We start from the raw sequence: 16,449 nt of genomic DNA, 5'->3' as shown, positions 1-16,449 counted from the left end.
TGCGCAGTTAGATCTCCCTCTGCCTCCTTATATGGACTCTTGGGATGACGTTACACCCCAGATGATACAGGATAATCTGCCCATCTCAAGATGCCTAACTTAATCACATCAGCAAAGTTCCTTTTGCCCTTTAAGGAAATTCAGACCATAGATTTCCTGAGAGAGTTCAACATAGTAGTCATTCTCACTTTAGTATAAAAATGCACGATCAGCTCTTACTGTGCTTCCTCCTGAGCTAAGGGAAGTCTCCTCTAAAAGGAGGGAGTTTGGGTGTGGTCGGCTCTGGAGAGGAGGGGAAGAGGGAATGTGGAAGAGTGGGAGGCCCCAAGAGCTGGTCCTGAGCAGCCCCTTGTCAGGGTTTAGCAGGCCTGGACTTCAGGGTGTCAGGATGCTCAGCATACCCCTGGGGGCTGCCCTCCACTGCCTGTTTCTCATGGCCTGTGGAGCTCAGTGTGGTTGTCCAGCCAGGCAGAGGTACGAGGTTCGGGGGCCTTCCTCGAGAGCAGGACCATAACCTTCCCCAGGGTCCGGGCCTCCTGAGTTCACCGTCTTCCTGCTTTGACCTTGAGTCACTGCTGCCAGGGCCGTTCCCTGAAACCATGTCCTTGGCTGTGCTTGGTGCCTGGTTCCTTAGCTGCTATTTTCCGAGGAAAGTGAGCTGACACTCCTCCGTTGGAGTGGGGCTCCCAAGCTCTGATTGCTCGCTGCGTGGGGGCAGTGACCCCGGGGGCGGGGGTGGCCAGACCAGGATCCTCCTCCTGTGCCTGCGCCCCTCGGTCTTGGGCCCTCCCAGTCCCCGGGAGAGGACAGCGACTTGCTGGCACTGTGCTTCTGGGTGCACACTCGTCCCCAGGTGCCTGGGCTCCCCGCCCCTCGTCAGGGCAGGCACAAGCTCCGGGTGCCGAGCCAACCCCGACTGTCTGATAGCATCTTCTTTCCACATTTCCATGCTCCGCGCCCCAGGAAGAAGGCCAGAGCCCCGGGCAGACCACTCCCTTGCCTGGGCCCAGCTTCCGCCACCCACCTGGAGGAAGGAAAGGCTGCCAGGCGACTGGGTTCAACCGTGTCCGGTCTCCTGCCGGGTGCAGTGAGTTCAGAACTTTTCCAAAGTGTTCTCCCCAGATGGCTGAGTGAGCATCAGCATCTGCTCCCCAGTGCCACCAAGGACGTGGCAGGAAGCTGGCAGTCCTCCCCAGAGGGGACCATGCCCAGCTCCTCCCAGCCCAGGGTGAGGCGAGAAATCCCTGTCTCCCCTCCAGTGGTGCCCAGAGCCTCCTCCAAAGCCCCAATGCTGTGCCTTGCTCCACAGCCCAGCCCTGAGAAGAGCTCTGGGACCTCCTGATTTTTCCTCTCAGGCGGGGATCAGCTGGTAAGGATGTCCTGCAGGAAGCAAGCTGATGGGTCATGTCGTGTCACCAGACCACGCAGGTGGGTGGCAGGCACAGCTAGCAAGTGTCCGCTCCCCAGATAGTCAGCAGGAAGAGCCAGCCTGCCCCTCTTGAGTACCCTTACCACTTAGTCTGGGCCTCTTCTTGCCATTCTTCCTGCTTCAAGCCCATTTGTGTGTGTGAGTCCTGGCCACTCTGATGACAGGAGCCGGGGTCAGCTGGCCGCACCCAGAGCCCTGCTCACCTCGTGGGGGTAGAGGCTCACAGAACTACCCCCATTTCACAGCTGGGGAAACTGAGGGTCCTTCACTCTGTCTGAAACAAAAGCCTGGGGAGGCCCACCCTGGAGCCCACTGTCCCTGCCACATGCCCTCTCCCCTTTGGGTGTTTCCTGAGTTCCCAGCCCCACTCTTAGCAGGACAGGTTAAGCTAAGCCCCTACCTCAAGTTGCTCACAGCCTACAGGAGCCTTAAGACCATGCCCAGGTCTTTCACACATCTGGAGGCATTGCCCAAGGAGCGCACAGGCCCCGGGAGCCCCTCAAGCACCTCAGGGGTAAAGACAGTCGCTGAGCATACAGACAAACAGCATTTCATCACCACTTCTCTGCACTCGGCCTCGTTCTGAGGAGGGGCATTTGGAAGCTGAGACAGCCAAGCAAAAGGCCTGTGTGTGGCCTCGGGGTGGGGGAAAGAGCTGTCTCTTTGTGTGGACAGCTTGGGGACAGAGGTCAGTGGAAAGCCCTGAGGTGGGAGACAAGAGGGAACCAGGAACTGTCCTGGAACCTGATGACACCACCTCCAGGAAGTGTCTTGGCGCTTCCCAGGTAGCAGGGCTCGGAACCACCTGCTTTCCAGGTGTGCAACCTGATAAGAGGGATGAGTTGGAGTGAGGGTGAGGGAACAAAAGCCAAAGAGTTGGCAAGTAGAAATGCTCACGTGTTAGCATCACAGATAAAGTCGCTGCACATGGTGATAATGGTGGTGGTGATGGTGTTGATGGTGGTGATGGTACATATTGAAGAAATGAGGGAGGGAAGAGCTCGAGGCTGCAGACCGATTTGCGCCCATTCCCTGTCCCTCCATCAACTCATTTATTTATTGCACACCTGTTCTAAAGCTAGGCACTCCTGCCCCAGGCCCTGCAAACAATGCTCTGATGTAGCAATGCCAAGTTCCTCTGCAGAAGGTGCATGCCAGCGCAGGCTTGCCCGGTTGCCAAGGAAAGCGTGTGGGGGCTGAGGCTGATCTTGAAAAGGATGGAGGAGGCCAGTATAGGTGGAAAGCCCATCAGAGGCAAAGGTGCAGAGGTGGGGAAGTCCGGGGAGCTGGGTCTGGGAGAGGTGTGGTGATGCTGGAGGCAGCGCAGGGGTGAGGGGAGAGGAGCGCAGAGCTGAAGAGGGAGCCAGGAGGTCTCTGGTGGCAGTAGTCCTGGGTTGGGGGTAGGCACCAAGGAGATGGGGTGATGAGGGCCATTTGGGGAGGCTGAGCCTGGCCAGCGCCCTGTGGCCACCTGCCCCATACACTCTCATGGCTGCTCCCTCTGCTTCCCTCCTGCCTGGACCCTCAGTGCTCACCCAGGGCTCTCAACTAGGTATACTAATCTGGCTAGAAGGCCTTGGGGCTGAGGGTGCAGGAGCTGGGGCCTGGCCACAGAGCCTGGGGTGGACCTGCCCCTGGCTGCCCTTCTGCTTCTAGGCCAAGAGCAGAGCAGTGGGCAGTGGGATGTGCTTATGCTTGGATTTGTGCCGGTCACTCATCTCTGGCTTGAGCTTGGAGCCTCTTTTGCCTCAAGGAAGCCAAACTGTCTTCTGTGCCACCACAGGCTCCTTTGCAGGAGGGTGGCTGTGCCAGAGAAAAGGTAACAGACCAGGTCCTACTTCTCTTGGAGATGCTTCTGACACCCTGTCCTGGCGAGGAGTGCTTGTGAGTGTGTGTATGTGTGTACACATGTGTGCGTGTGTGGTCTGTAGCAGGCAGTCAGGACCCTGGCCCTGCCATCAGTGACCCTCCCTGGGCTTCAGTGGCCCTCCTGTGAAGACGAGGTCCTAGAGGCCCACCCTCCCTCCCTGGAGGCCCGCCCACACTGAACCTCATCCCACAGAGCCCCAAGAGGCAGCTATGCCCACTGTCCCTTCAGGGTGTAGAACTGGGTATCCCAGAGGGGTCACACATCAGCCAGTGGCAGAGCTGGGCCTGGGGACGTGCTCTCTGTTCCATGGAGGCGGATCTGACAAACGTTCTCCTGCAGACAGGGTCTGGGGGAGCCAGGAGGGGTCTCCCATCTTAGCATGCATGCATGCAGACCCCAGGTGCATTTACCGGGAAAGGCCTCTGAAAGGAAAAAAACTATTCTGGAGGGGCTTCCTGAAGGTGGTGGCCACAGATAGAGCTGGCCCACCTGGAGGGCAGACAGAAACCACATCAGGCCAGAGGAGCTGCCGGGGTCAAGGGTATGCAAACAGCCCTGGAGAGGCAAAGCCAGAGAGACAGCAGGCAGAGAAGGATCTAGGCCCACTGTTCCGCTTAGGTGAGGAAAGCAACACAGAGGGCGAGAAGGACTAGGGAGGCCTCAGGCCTCACCCACTAGAGCTGCACCATCCAGGACAGTGGCCCCTAGCCAGGTGCGCCCACTCACATCCAGATCGGCCAGAATGAGACACATCAGCCGGTGCCTCAGCCACACTAGTACATTGTGTGTCTAGAGCTGCACGTGGCTAGTGATACGTAGAACGTGGTCTTCTCCACAGCGTGTTTGGACAGCACCGGCTGGGGCTGGGGCCATACGAAGAAGCCCATCCTGTGGTGCAAATACTTCCTCATTGGCTGATTTGAAGCTCTCAGCAAGAGGTCACTGAAGGTGGCCTTGGGGACATGCATCAACTCATCATATGCTATTTGCACCTGCAAACGCAGGAGAAGTCAGCAGCCAGCCTCGAGAGCAGACAGTAGGATGCCGTGAAATAACTGGGAAGTGATGAGATTTAAATGTTTATTACTTTTTAAATGTAACTTATGTGGTTGTGTGTTTATATATAAGCTGATTTTTAAGGATGACTTTAACAACTGGCTCAGAACATTCTTGGAAGTTTGACAGTCTGTTTTTGCCAGCCGGTAAAAGCCACCTGTACCCTTTCACTGGAGGGTTTTGATGGTGATAAATCCTTTGTTTCATCCCATTTTTTCTAGGCAAACAAGGGAGCAGGAAACACCACCTGACTTCTTTTATTTCTCTGACTATGAGAGGCACAATGCAGAGATCGCTGCCTTCCACCTGGACAGGTGAGCTGTGCCCCAGATCCATCGCCCGTCTTCTGGGATGGCTCTACCGGGCACAACATGAACTCCTTTTTGGTCTCCGCACTGCCGCCTGCTGCTGGGGAGCTGGGCAGGTGGTGATGGGTGGCCGTTTAGGTGTGCCCTCCAGAGGTTGTCACGGGCCAGCATCCAGGGGGCGGAGGACCCCACCCTGGCCCTCTGGAGCTACTCTGCTTACATGGCAGGGCCCTCCAGCTTGCGATGTGGTCCAGGCCGCAGCTTCACGGTCCCCCAGGCTGGGTAGAAAGCAGAGTCCCCGGGGTCCCCCCAGACTTGCAGATGAGGGTTTTCCTAAGACCCCCGATACACTGAAGTTTGCAAGGCCTGTTTTGTTTTGTATTTTTAAAGATTACAAATCTTGTTTGGCAGCCACAGAAACCCCAAGTCAGATTTTCAACAATTTCAGCTACTGAGCATCCCAAACCCAGCAAAGAGCCCTTCTGTGAAGAGTAGTTGCCACAAAGGCAACAGGGGTCACTCACTTGGGAGGTAGAGCTTGTTTATGACACAAGGCGGCAACTATAGCAGGCAGGGCATGCCTGCAGGAGTGTGTAGGGGGATATAGGATGCCCGGCTCCCCATGCCCAGCCACCTTCCCTGGAGGGCATCCGGGGGCAGCACATGGGGCTCGTATCTGTGCAAGTGGGTGAGTGCAGTGCAGTTCAGATGGCATTCCGTTAAAAGTGGCCAAATTGATTTTAATTTATTGAGCCCTGAAAGGAGGGTCTGGGCACCTGGCAGGCCTATGCTAGAAATAAAGTAGTCTCATGGAGCCCATGTCTTCTGGTCGCTGACAGCACCAGGTAGACCTGTGGGCTCCAAGTTGGGCCTAAGGGGACGCAGAGAGATGGGTATTCATTCTGCCCCGGCCCGGGCATGAACCCTTTCCCTGTCACTTTCCCGCCAGGATCCTAGATTTCCGCCGGGTGCCCCCCGTGGCTGGCAGGATGGTCAACATGACCAAGGAAATCCGGGATGTGACAAGAGACAAGAAGCTGTGGAGGACCTTCTTCATTTCCCCAGGTAACCAGCTTATAACATGGTAACCACCAGTGTGTACTTACCTTTTTGATGAAGAAGAAGGATTATAAAGAATAATTGTATAATCCAGCGCGTTGCTTTCATGGGGCCACATGCAGGGCATCCCTTCTGCTGGACGACACAGTTACGTGTTGGGGTGTGTCTACATCGTAATTTTAAAAGGCTGCCAAATGGCCATGTTACCATCCTTAAATCAATCCCCTGGTCTGGGTATAGAGGTTTTTCCTACCATTTGTTTGTTTTCGAAGACAACATGAGTTCATTTTTTTTTAAAGATTTTATTTATTTATTCATGAGAGACAGAGAGAGAGAGAGAGAGGCAGAGACACAAGCAGAGGGAGAAGCAGGCTCCATGCAGGGAGCCTCATGTGGGACCCTATCCCGGGACTCCAGGATCACGCCCTGGGCTGACAGCGGTGCTAAACCTCTGAGCCAGCCGGGCTGCCCAAATGAGTTCATTTTTGAAAACTCACAGCCACTCTGGAGAGTCTCCTCCAGGTGGCCGGGCTGGAGGAACCTCTGTTCTCTGAAATGTCCCCTGGAGTAGGAAACACCCCGGCAAGACCCTCACCCAGTGGCAGGGCCTGGGCTGCCTCCTGGTGCCCTCAAGGGTGGCAGGGGCCTGCGTGTACCATGTGCTACAGAGAGAGAGGCGCTGACATTTATGGAAAATTTTAAGACTATATCCTCAATCTCCAGCGCACACCTAAATGTAAGTCACACACTCCAGAATCATGGGTCCCAGGTGCTGAGTGACAGCAGGTATCCCTGTCCCTGAGAGAACTCGAGCCAGCAGGGCTGCTAGCAGGCTTGCTCAGCCTGAGCGTGGGGAATACCTTCGGTCTCAGGGATCTGTCCCTTGTATGCGGTTCCTGGAGGTGCCAGGGTGTCCGGGGGATGCCAGAGAAGTGGAGCACAGGATGAGCATGGACCTACCCTGGGATAGAGACCCTCCTGGTGGTGAGGGCCTGTCCGTGGGAACGCCGTGGCTACACCATTAGTTCATGCACATCAAACCCACGTAAGGCCCTTGACTGGCTGTGCCCGGGGGTCCCCGACATCTGGCTGCTGGTGGTTTGGGCTGCATGGTTTCTTAACAGCATTCACAGATTTGCCTGGGGTGAGGCCCACGACTTAACCAGGCTTCATTTCGGTCATCCGCAACTCAGCACACCCTCACGGGGCTCCTCCTCTCTGACCCCATAACAGGGAAATAGGACAGAAATCTCCTGCCCCTGCTCTCTATGCCTCAGCGGCTCACCCCGTGACCAGAGACCAAAGGGTGCTTCTCGGTCAGCCTTGTCTAAGCCTGCCCTTTCGGTAAATTTCTGTGGACATGTCTCATACATCCTGGGCAGCTTACACACCCCAGAGACGGGAGCTCATCGGCTCACTGGGAATTCAGCTCCTGTTTGCACAGCCTGAGCTTCTGGGAAGGTCCTTCTGCAAGGGTGGAAACCTGCATCCCCAATCTTGGGTTCTAGTGCCCTCTGCTGGAATTACGCCCCCTCCTCCCCCCCAAGACCTCGAGCGCCGCTCCTTTCCCTCTGCCCACAGCCGACCCCAGGAGCTCTTATTCCTAGCATCTGTGTGATCAGCCTCCACACCCCACACCCCACACCCATGCTGCCCCAAGTGCTGACGAGCCCTCCGAGTCCAGGCTGGGTCACACCGCGGGACGCCCAGGCTCTGTGGCTGCTCCTTGTCAGTGGTTTTTGTGGTTTTTATTGTAACATTCCTGGTGATGTTGTTCAGTGTTCAAAAATTACAACATACCCGCTTCCCACACCCACCGCCCAGTTTATCACTCACCAGTGTCCCTCTACGTTAGGTGGATGCTCTGTATTTCTGTCCTGGGCTAGTTCTGGGGCTTTCACCACAGAACCCACACCCACCGAGGGACTGTCATGGGGTCAGCAGAGATGGGCCAGAATGCCTGTTACTGCCAAGGGCAGTTGGGGGAGTGGCCGTTCAGGCTGGATTGTGTCCCCTCGGCAGAAACTAGCCCATTCCCATGTGGGCAGCCCCCAAGCCCCTCAGACGGGGCTGCGCCTGCCAATGAGGCCTGCAAGGAGGCTCCCTGGGCCCTGCGTCCTTCCCCTCAGTCATCACACGGCGGGGACGGGACACGTACATCACTTAGCACCTGCTATTGCCAGGCACTGCTGTGTGCCCGCTGTGGGATTCCTCATGTAACTCTCAGGCAGGACCAGGGGACAGATTGTTTCATCATCCCCGTTTTTAACCGATTTTATCAAGGTGTGATTGACATGCTCTTTGTAAATAGTGTCACAGTGAGAAGTTGCATGAGTTTTGATAAGCAGAGAAATGGTAAACTGGTCCATCCTTCCCGGTCCCATCCTGGCCTATATCCTCCGAGACAACACAATCTGTTATATATCTCTGAGGGTGACTTCGCTGCTTCTGCAGTTTGCACAAGCGGGAGTGGCACACGGTGTGTGCTATCGTCTGTCTGTCTGTCTGTCCTCTGGCTTGGCAGCACCATTCTGAGATCCATCCGCATGGTCGTGTGGTATCCAGCATGTTGGTTTTTAAGTCAGAGTCCGGTTACACCAGACGGATGCAGTGCACGTTGTCATGCAATCATCTGTTGAAGGCACCATCCAGAAGGGACTCAGTAACTTGCCCAAAATGAAGAGAGGAACTACAGTCTGAAGTGTCAAGAGAGGAAAATGCATCAGGATGTTTCCATATTTAGTTTTCTCAGGGCAGAGGGGCCTCCCCTCAGGAGCTGCCGTGCCAGGGCTCTCAAGGAAGGGGCCGCGGAGCCACAGCATCCAGGGCCCCAGCACTGATGTTCTGCGTGTGGTGGGTGATGGGTTGTGGATTCCTTTCTGTCAACAGAAGCCAGAGTCAGTCCGTCCTCTGAGCAGGCACATTAGGACACGTGCTGCCCACTGTGGTGGTTTGGTGCTCTGTGCACTGCAACTGTCAGCCCTGGCCTGTTCCCAGTGTCCTATGGCGATAGCAAGGATGCCTGCGTTCGACACCATGATTGCCGGAATCTTCCATGGTGCCACTCAGATGGCTGGATCCCTGTTCCTGGTGTCTGGACCTGATGGGACGCAGCGCCACTCCATAAGCCAGATCTCTTCCCAAAAGCCCTTTGAAGTGTGTGGTTTTCTGTAACGCAGCTGGGTGGTGGGAGCCAGCGTCGACCCCATTCTAGAAAACAAAGTCTATTCAGATTCACTTGCACCCCTTCTGCTTTGCATTGCTAGAACCATCCAGTCGCAAAGTAGCCACAGAGGCCAAGCTTCACTTGAGCGTCAGGCACATGTTGGAGAGGTTAATCTTCCTCCCACCTCAGAGGCCCGAGTAGTTCTGCTCTGGGGTCAGTCATGAAAGGGGAAAGTCACAGCCACCAAGAGGGGAGCTTGGCACCAGCTGAGAGCTGGAGGAGCCTGTGGCAGGTACAGGCAACCCTCTGGCCCAGCCCTGCCTGATGCCAGCCTCTGGCAGGAGGACTGATACCCTAGGAGGTGGGCCGAGCTCAAGTACACTGCGGTCCTTCTGTGCACCGGAGACAGGGCCCTCTCAGTACGGAGGATGGTGTCAGGATGCAGAACTCACAGGAGAGTAGCCAAGTGCCCCCCGCCACATAGCAGTGCAGAGGCAGGACAGGTCAGAACCCAGTGAGCTGAGCCCCACAAATTCCTTATGCTTTTTCGGTAAATTTCTGTGGACACGTCTCATACATCCTGGAAGGTGCCCACATCCATGGGTTTCCATAGGGGAGCCCACCTCCAGGATGAGACACAGAATGTGAGCAGCTGGGAACCCCTCCCAGCCACTCAACCCCCACCCACATCTTTAAAGTGGCTCTTGTTCCTGCCACATGGGCCAAGGGTCTGGCTGGGTGGGCATGGGGACCCTGCCCACACACTATGGACACAATGTCCAATTTAAATGCACGTGGAGGGTGAGAGGGGGTCCCAGGCTGGGCCCAGATGTCTTCAGGCCACTCCTTTATATATATATATTTTTTTATTGGATTTCGATTTGCCAACATATAGTATAACATGTGCTCGTCCCATCAAGTGCCCCCCTCAGCACCCATCACCCAGTCACCCCATCCTCCTGCCCACCTCCCCTTCTACTACCCCTTGTTCATTTCCCAGAGTTAGGAGTCTCTCATGTTTTGTCACCCTCTCTAAAATGAGTGGGAAAAATTCAGCCACTCCTGAGTGATGGTAGCTCCCCAGCATTCCAGCCCCACCTGACAGCCACCCACATTTCAGAGCCACCCAGGTTGGACAAGGACAGCAAGCGTCCCATTCTTTGGGACTCACCTTCTTGCCGGGCAGATCCCTGAAATGCTCCTGGTCTCCACCCTCAGGCCTCACAGGTGGGGGGAATGCATCAGTCCTTGTGCAGAGACCAGTCTGTCTTCCCCCAAGGAGTCAGGTGTTGAGGAGTGGCCTAGAGTGCTGGGGAAGGCAGGTTTTCCTGTGTCTATCTCAGTTGTCATCACGGAGATGAAACAGGCCCCTGCTCCTTCCTTTCCCTCGCCCACTTCTGTCCAAGGGCAGGGGCAAGCTAATGACCGCTCACATGCAGTGGCCCCTGACTTGCTGCTACATATCTGACTTGACCTGGTTACTGTGTTTAACACTCAGCCCCCTGAGCAGGTGCTGCTGGAGCCGTCCTTCAGGTGTGGACACTGCGGCCCAGGGCAGAAGCACCCCACCGGGGTTGTACCCCTGGGAAACTTTCCGGGCCTACCCTGGATATCCCTTTAGAAACCAGACTTGCATCTCCGAGGAGGAAAACGCCGTGTGCTCACAACATGCCTTTGTCTCTCAGCGTGAATCCCTCTAAACCTAGTTCCGGCTCCTAGATTGGCACACCCCAGGGCTCTGGCCAACAGGATCAGAGAAAGACTTTCCTCCTGAAAGTGGAGCCACTGGCTTGGCTGAGGCTGTTTTGGGTGTTGGTGGGATGCTGACAAACGAGGTCACAGACTGATGTTTCCTGGATCGTCCTCTGTGGCGATCATCCAGTGCTGGCTATGGGGTCACGAGGTCCTGGGAGGGAGAGAGACAGGGGATCCAAGCAGGGACGTGCCGTATGCCAGCAGGGCGCCTTCCCGTCTCCTCTGGGTGGCTGCTCACCAGGCGCGGAGACTCTTCACTTGCAGGAGAGCAGCCAAGTGCCCCCCACCACGTAGCAGGGTGGTGCCACGCACGTGTTTTCATTCCATGAGGAGAGTGAACCTGTGGCTGGAAGACCCTGGGAGCTTCATGAGTGTTGCTTGGGCAGGGTGTGCGGCAGCAGCAGAGGAGACGCCTCATCTGGGAAACTGGCTGTTTGCACCTTTGGGGGCTTGTGCGTGGTGCCTGCCCCTCTGGCTGCCGAGTTACTACACACCCCAGGCTCTGGAGGGTTTCTCCCTCAAACCCACAAAGCAACTGAACTCCGTCGCGAAACACACATCAGGGACAACTGGTTGGGGTCTCCAGCGACAGCTCACCAAAGCACAGCAGCCAGCGATGCGCGATTTATCAATGACTCGTCTTACTGAGACATGAGTCAGATACTATATAATTGGTCATCTTTTTTTTGGCAACAAAATGACCATGGCATTTTATTCTTTTTCTTTAAATAATGTGCCCATCATTTGTGCTTAGATTGAGTTAAATTTGCCCTGATTTATTATATTTTTTTAATGAAACTCATCATTTTGAAGTGTGTGATTCAGGGGTTTTGAGTACATCCGTGATACAGTGCCACATCACCACTAGTTCCAGAACATTATCCTCACCCCAAAAAGAACCCCATCCCTGTTAGCAGCCCCCCCCCCCAGGTCCCCCAGGCGCTGGACCACCACTGTTTTCTGGATGGATCTGCCCATTACAGACACGTCACACACACGGAGCGTGCCAACCTGGGTCCCTCGTGTCTGGCTTCTGTCACGGAGCATCACGCTCTTGTGGCTCATCCACGATGGAGCCTTGTTGTGTCAGCAAGGGTGACACTTTCCCATTGGGGGTAAACAGTGTTCCATTTCATGGATGAGCCACATTTTGTCCACTCGCCTCTGGAGAGGCACGCGGGTTGTCTGCACTCGGCCACTGAACTGAGCTGCTGGGACCCTCTCTGTACGACGTGGATGCTCGAGCATAGAATTGCCACGTCGTGTGGTCATTGTGCGGCAGACTTAGTGAGGAGCTGCCAAACCGGCTCCCAGGGGGGCTACACCACTTGGTGTCCCTCCAGCACCGTGTGTGCCTCCAGCTACTCCACACCCTCAGCAATACTGGTCTATGTCTCTTCCCCCGACCGAACCTAGCCTGGTGGGTAAGAAGCAGTGTCTCACTGCGGTTTCAGCATGCACTCCCCGAATGACCAAAGACATGGAGTATCTTTGTCATGTCCTCGTTGGCCATTTCTATATTTTCTTTGGAGAAAAGTCTGTTGAACTCCTTGGGGCATTTCTTAGTTGGGCTATTTACCCTTTTGTTATGGGGTTGTACAAGTTCTCCTGTGCTGAGTGCTAGATCCTTGTCAGGGCTACGAGTTGTGAACATCCTCTCCCACTGTAGAGTGTTTACACTTTCTTCATGGTGAGAGTGCCTTTTTTTTAAGGCACTGAACACTGACTCTAGAATCTCAGTAGATGCCAGTCTGAGATCCGAACGCTGGCTCCCCCAGCTGTGTGGCCTCAGGCAGGTCAGCTCCTGTCTCTGGGCCTCTGTGTCCTGCAGCACGGGTTGCAGCAATTCGTAAGAGCCGGGGTGAGACGGTGGGTGAGCCTGGCCTGCCAGAAGGTGTGCCCGGGGGCCTGGCCCTGGACAGACAGGTGGGGAGGGCTGGCGTGAGGGTGATGCCCCACCCCGCCCCACTCACCAGTATGTCCGTCTGCCACCAGCCAACAACATCTGCTTCTATGGCGAGTGTTCCTACTACTGCTCCACCGAGCACGCCCTGTGCGGGAAGCCGGACCAGATAGAGGGCTCACTGGCAGCCTTCCTGCCAGACCTGTCCCTGGCCAAGAGGAAGACATGGAGGAATCCCTGGCGGCGCTCGTACCACAAGCGCAAGAAGGCAGAGTGAGTGTCGGCTGGACAGGCCCTGCGTGTGGCCCGCATCCTCCTTACTCTGACATCCCGGGGTCTGAGAGGCTTCTGCCCACTTTGCTCAGAGGGGCCTCAGGCCTGTTGACAGCCACAGGGGTAAGGAGTATCAGGGAGGGGAGGCACACCCCCGGCCTGCCCCCTGCGTGGCTGGCACCTCCCCTTTGTGAGTAGATGGCGGCGAGAATCAGATGCACCCCCGCAGTGGAGCGGACTGGCCTGCTGCAGCCCGAAACACAGCTTGTCCGAGTTTGAACTCCACTCACACTCCGTACCCTTCTTGTCCCTTGTGCAAAAGGGTAGCCGTGGAGGTATCTCTGTGACTATGCTGTCCAGGCCCTGTTTCTTAACGGCAACCCTCCAGATGTGGTTTGACCACCTCCCAGCCCCATACTCCTGTTGATGCAGCCTCAGCTGTCAGCACTGTTCTGTGGTGACACCTCTCTCCACCCCCGGTCCTCACTGCAGTAATTCTGCTGTGCTGAGCTGGTTGGGGCCTCCCTGTCCACACAGAGGAGGCACCTGGCCTTCTCACACTGGCTTCCCTGCAGGTGGGAAGTGGACCCTGACTACTGTGAGGAGGTGAAGCAGACACCCCCCTATGACAGCAGCCACCGCGTCCTGGACATCATGGACATGACCATTTTTGACTTCCTCATGGGTATGTCTCAGCCCCAGCCTGCACTGGGAGCTCCCACCCTACATGTGACCCTGCTGCGGCCAAACACCTGCTTTGCCCCGTGGCTCTGGCCCTGGGGTCAGACGTGGGCAGTGGGGGACAGCCCTGAGTTTTCAGTCTGCTTCTCTCCACAGGGAACATGGACCGCCATCACTATGAGACTTTTGAGAAGTTTGGCAACGAGACATTTATCATTCACTTAGACAACGGAAGAGGGTGAGCCTTCTGGACCTGGGAGGACTCGGGCTCTGAGTGCGGGTGGTGGCAGTCCCCTGGGGACACTTCGTATGTGATGCAGCCTCTGTCGGCAGGGAAGGCCTGTAGTGTTACTCTTCCTGACCATCAGGGTCACCCTGTGTGCTGAGTCCTGTCATGTCCTCCTGTTACCCTGGGGAAACTGAGTCCCAGAGAGGCTACTTGCCCAGAAGGCATCTTAGTCATCTGGGACTGGCTCGCTGGGACAAATGGCTCTCCCTGCCCCACGAAGAGGGCCAGTGGCCACTGCTGGCTGGCTTCTGGGCAGGCCTGGGCCACCTAGGAGAGCCCTCTGCCTTATGAGCAGAGGGGTGCATGCGAGGACCTACATTCCTAAGTGGTTAGAGCTGCTGGTCTCAGATGCCTGGACAGTTGTATGTGGGGGCCACAGATTCCCAGCTGTAAAAGACAGCACTGCGGCTGGACCCTGGGCTGCCCCACCCTGGTGCCTTCTCCCCTCAGCCTGCCTCAGGTCCCGCATCTATGAGCTGCTGCCCAGTGCAGTGGCCAGAACACCAGGCAGCTCTCAGGGGCCTCTCTCATCCCAGGCCCCACTTGTGCTGCTGGGGACAGCAGAGACCGGGACACACTGCCCAGAGACATACTGCCCAGGCTGCTGGGGACACACACTGAGGACAGACTGCCAGGGACACACTGCCTGGGACACTGGGGACATACTGCCCAGGCTGCTGGGGATACACACTGGGGACAGACTGCTGGGGACACACTGCCCAGGGACACACTACCAGGGGACATATTGCCCGGGGCACTGGGGACACACTGCTAGAGGACACACGCCCAGGGGTGCTGGAGACAGACTGCCAGGGACACACTGCCTGGTTTCTGTGGCCCTGGTGGCCTGGCAGGGCACACACGAGGTGCTGCTCACTGCAGTGCTTGGGGTCCCCCGGGGGATGCGTGTGGGAGGTGGTGCACGCAGGAGTCCTGCTGCCCATGGCACCCTCAACAATCCTGCTTTCCCTTGGGCAGGTTTGGAAAATATTCCCATGACGAGCTGTCCATTCTGGTGCCTTTACAGCAGTGCTGCAGGTACGGTGTCCACTCTCTGCCCCCTAGGGAGCCCCCAGCCCGGCCACAGGCTGGGCAGAGTCCCCCGATCCCTGCCAGCCAAGATACAGAGAAGAGGGGCTCCCCCGATGCCCCACTCCCACTGCACGGCAGCACACAGGCTGGCACCCCGACACCTGGCGGCGGGAGCTACAGCTCTGCAAAGCCCTTCCTGGCATGCAGCTCATGCCAGCCATAACGGCCCATCTTACAGATGAGGACAGTGAGGTTCAGACAGCGTCCTGCCCCCAGCGCTCTGTGCCACTCTGCAACCCTCTCTGTGGGGCTCCACCCCCCCCAACCCCCCACCCATGCTTCCTTTTACGGTTGATGAAACAGGCCACAAGGCAGGTGTGGAGAGCTGAGCTGGGCACCGTCCCCTGGATAGGTAGGCTGTCCCTCCCCACCCTGTGTCTGCCTGGAGTATTGGGTCCCTGTGCTCACCCCTCGGGTCTCAAGTGGCCAACTGCGCTGCCGGGCAGGACGCTCACCACTGCTTCTGAGGAGGTCAGGGACCAACCTGGGACCACCCCACATAGAGCCAACACAGCTCCTCATCCCGGCCTCCCCATACCCAGTTTCTGGGGGTCAGGTACTGACTTCTGTCTACACTGCAGGATCAGAAAGTCCACCTACCTGCGGCTGCAGCTTCTGGCCAAGGAGGAGTACAGGCTGAGTCTGCTGATGGCCGAGTCCCTGCGCAAGGACCGAGTGGCCCCCATCCTGTACAGGCCGCACCTGGAGGCCCTGGACCGGCGGCTGCGCATCGTGCTGCAGGCCATCAGGGACTGCGTGGAGAAGGACGGGCCCCACAGCGTGGTGGAGGATGACCTGGACCCCGAGCACAGAGCCTCCCCCGGCAGGTAGTGACCGAGAGCCGCCAGCCTGCCGTGGAGGAGGGACACGTGCATCTGCACCGTGAATTCGGTGACTTCAGGAACAGACAGGCCACTCCGGGAATTGGGGAACCACGGGAACGTGAGGTCCTTCGGCAGTGGGTCTGACAAGACACGTTGTATTCGCTTTCAAGACCAGAGAAGGTTGGGGAGGGGGCGCTCTGTGCTCATGGACGAGGCGGCCTGGCGGCGGGGGCGACCCACCCTTTTTCTACGGAAAGGAAGCCTTTATTTACTATTTTGTATTTATACATGGTGTCTATGTACATAAATAGTGACACCTATGCAGACCCCAGACCACCTACCAAATGCACACAAGAGAGCCGTGCCCACTGGGGCCGGACTCTCCCCCCAGGTGCACTCACTCTGGACCTAACTTGAAACAAGCCCCCATCTCTCCCTCCTGGGGCCCGAGTCCCGTCTCAGTGCAGAAGGCACCCGGTGTCATCATGGGCTGGTGGACGGACAGACTCCCAGTTTCAGAGTGACGCCGATGACCACGTCTTCCATTTCTCAGAGCCGCCCAGCAGCACCTGGACTTTTCTCGGCGGCTGAGGGTGCTGCTCATCTTCTGACTCTGCTTTGATAGTTGGTGTAAATACGTCACATGGGCTCTTCTGCGGGCCTCGGCAACAGGCTGAATTTTGCAGCATTTTTGTGGAATAGTTTGCAATGTGGTAAAAGTGCAATAAAACTAGAGCAAATGTA

General features: G+C 56.7%; 1 protein-coding gene across 1 annotated transcript in view; it reads left to right on the top strand.

The window, feature by feature from the left end:
• Positions 1-16,449, top strand: part of FAM20C (FAM20C golgi associated secretory pathway kinase) — a 48,789-nt gene extending 32,340 nt beyond the window's left edge. The window contains exons 4-10 of the mRNA XM_026011249.2: positions 4,577-4,669; positions 5,613-5,728; positions 12,639-12,819; positions 13,395-13,504; positions 13,657-13,738; positions 14,768-14,827; positions 15,463-16,449. Coding sequence (XP_025867034.1) covers positions 4,577-4,669; positions 5,613-5,728; positions 12,639-12,819; positions 13,395-13,504; positions 13,657-13,738; positions 14,768-14,827; positions 15,463-15,712 — 892 coding nt within the window. The 3' untranslated portion in view covers positions 15,713-16,449. The remainder of the gene's footprint in view (positions 1-4,576; positions 4,670-5,612; positions 5,729-12,638; positions 12,820-13,394; positions 13,505-13,656; positions 13,739-14,767; positions 14,828-15,462) is intronic.

The sequence above is a fragment of the Vulpes vulpes genome, chromosome 3 (assembly GCF_048418805.1).
Source record: "Vulpes vulpes isolate BD-2025 chromosome 3, VulVul3, whole genome shotgun sequence".
Classification (NCBI taxonomy): domain Eukaryota; kingdom Metazoa; phylum Chordata; class Mammalia; order Carnivora; family Canidae; genus Vulpes; species Vulpes vulpes.
This window is presented reverse-complemented; position numbering and strand designations above follow the sequence as displayed.